This window comes from Quercus lobata, chromosome 2 (assembly GCF_001633185.2).
Source record: "Quercus lobata isolate SW786 chromosome 2, ValleyOak3.0 Primary Assembly, whole genome shotgun sequence".
NCBI classification, from domain to species: Eukaryota; Viridiplantae; Streptophyta; class Magnoliopsida; order Fagales; family Fagaceae; genus Quercus; species Quercus lobata.
Window position 1 is genome coordinate 92,968,546 of NC_044905.1, and position 2,031 is coordinate 92,970,576.

General features: G+C 44.6%; 1 protein-coding gene across 1 annotated transcript; it reads right to left on the minus strand.

Annotated features, from left to right (window-relative positions):
* LOC115977240 (CBL-interacting serine/threonine-protein kinase 6-like) lies at window positions 1-1,721 on the minus strand. The gene has a single exon (XM_031098985.1). It carries the CDS (start codon window positions 1,463-1,465, stop codon window positions 164-166), a length of 1,302 nt encoding a protein of 433 aa, XP_030954845.1. The 5' UTR covers window positions 1,466-1,721; the 3' UTR covers window positions 1-163.
* Window positions 1,722-2,031: the final 310 nt, after the last annotated feature.

Here is a 2,031-nt window from a genome sequence, read left to right on the forward strand (position 1 = left end):
TGTGTATATAAAAGGGGCTGAACTATATTATTGTATACACATTCTCAATCAATACATATTTCATTCATTCAATCTCTTTCACCCTCTCTCACTCTAAACTACAATTTCACTCTACCATTGTTGAAGCGTTTAGAATTTCACTCCACCATTTTTGAAGCGTGTTCTAACATAGTGCGGAATTGTCGGTTGGCGAGATCCAAAAGATGTCTTTAAGAGCCGGCCGGAGCTCCTTACTGCAGAACTGGTAGTATTCCAAGGTATCGCCATTGTTTTTCTTCACCTCTACCACTAGAAACGACGGCGTCATGGCAAAAATCTCCGCCTCAATAGCCAGTTTCCCTTTACGTCCACACTCGTTTCCTTGAAGTCTCACCCTCGACTCGCTCTTCTTCACACTGAAATTCCCACTCTTCGCTGCCATCTCCTCCAGCGTCGATATCACACTGCTTGTCGGCCTCGTCGTCGCAAACCTCAGCTCCTCCTTCTCCTCCACTTTCTTCTCTTCGAACAGCGGCGACAAATCTAAGCCTTCGGACAACAATATTATGTGGAACGCATTCAGAGTCTCGGAATCTTTGAATGGTGACTTCTCGTACTCCTGAAACTTTTGCTCCTCTTTAGCTAGGATTGACTTGGGTAATGACTTTTTGAACCAAAAAGAATCCCTGATTTTCGCGATTGTGATTCTTGTCATCGGATTCGGATCGAGAAGCTTCGTGACTAGCCTTCGAGCTTCTGAAGAAAACCATGGTGGACACTTGAAGTCACCTCTGTAAATCTTATTATACATGGCCACAAGATTATTGTCCTGAAATGGCAAAAACCCAGCTAGAAGAACAAACAGGATAACTCCACAGGACCAAAGATCAGCTGTAGCACCATCGTAGCCTTTCTTTCCAATCACCTCCGGCGCCACATAAGCCGGTGTGCCACACGTTGTGTGTAGCAACCCATCTTGCTTCAAATGATCAGTGAAAGCGCTGAGACCAAAATCAGTGACTTTCAAATTACCTTCTTCGTCTAAGAGCAAGTTCTCAGGCTTGAGGTCTCGGTGGTAGACACCGCGGCTGTGACAGAAATCGATGGCGGAGATGAGTTGTTGGAAATAGACTCTCGCCACGTCTTCTTTAAGCCGACCCTTAGCGATTTTCGAGAACAGCTCGCCTCCACGGACGAGTTCCATGGCGAAGTAGATCTTGGATTTGCCCGCCAAAACTTCGTGGAGCTCGACTATGTTTGGATGCCGTACCATCTTCATCACCGAGATTTCTCTCTTGATGTGCTCCATCATACCCACTTGGATCACTTTCTCTTTGCTCACAACCTTCAACGCCACGCTCTTCCCGGACTGTAAGTTTCTGGCACGGTACACCTTGGCGAAAGTTCCATGACCCAGAAGCCGACCCAGCTCGTATTTCCCATGTAGCAACGTTGAATTACCATCTTTACACTTGTTGTCACCCATTTCTCTCTTAAAATTTCACCCTCTGCTACAAAATTAAGATTTTAATAAGGAAAAAACCAAACAACTTTAGTAAAAAACTAATACACCAACAACTTTGGTCACCCGTCTTCGACGTATTTGCTCTTGGCTCGCGAACTGAGCTCAGGCCTTGTCAGCGAAGCTCCAACCATATCTCTGCATTTCAAACTCTAAAAATCTTTAGATATTTAAGAAGACTAGAACACTAATAAGCTTCAAAGATTTTATCAGCGCAGCGTTAGGGCTTTTTTATCTCACTCGCTACCTTTGCTTACCCATATATAGTGGTTTTCCTATAACAAAATTATCTTTCTACCCTTCAGGATTGGGTTCCCAAGAAGGGTCTGATCTCATCAAACGGTTACGGTTACACGGCCTCATAATATCTGTTATGCAACGTGTCATAATCGAAATAAAGTACAGGACTACCGACGTGAGACCAAGCCACGCGTCGTCGCCAGCTATGGTCCACATTCATTCTTAGAGCATTCAGACCGTTGTGTGGTAAAGAGGTAAGCCAGCTTTGAAAAGCGGGACCATTTTCATTT

Excerpts from the sequence above, each read along its gene's own strand:
- LOC115977240 (XM_031098985.1), bottom strand. The coding sequence starts at position 1,465 with ATGGGTGACAACAAGTGTAAAGATGGTAATTCAACGTTGCTACATGGG.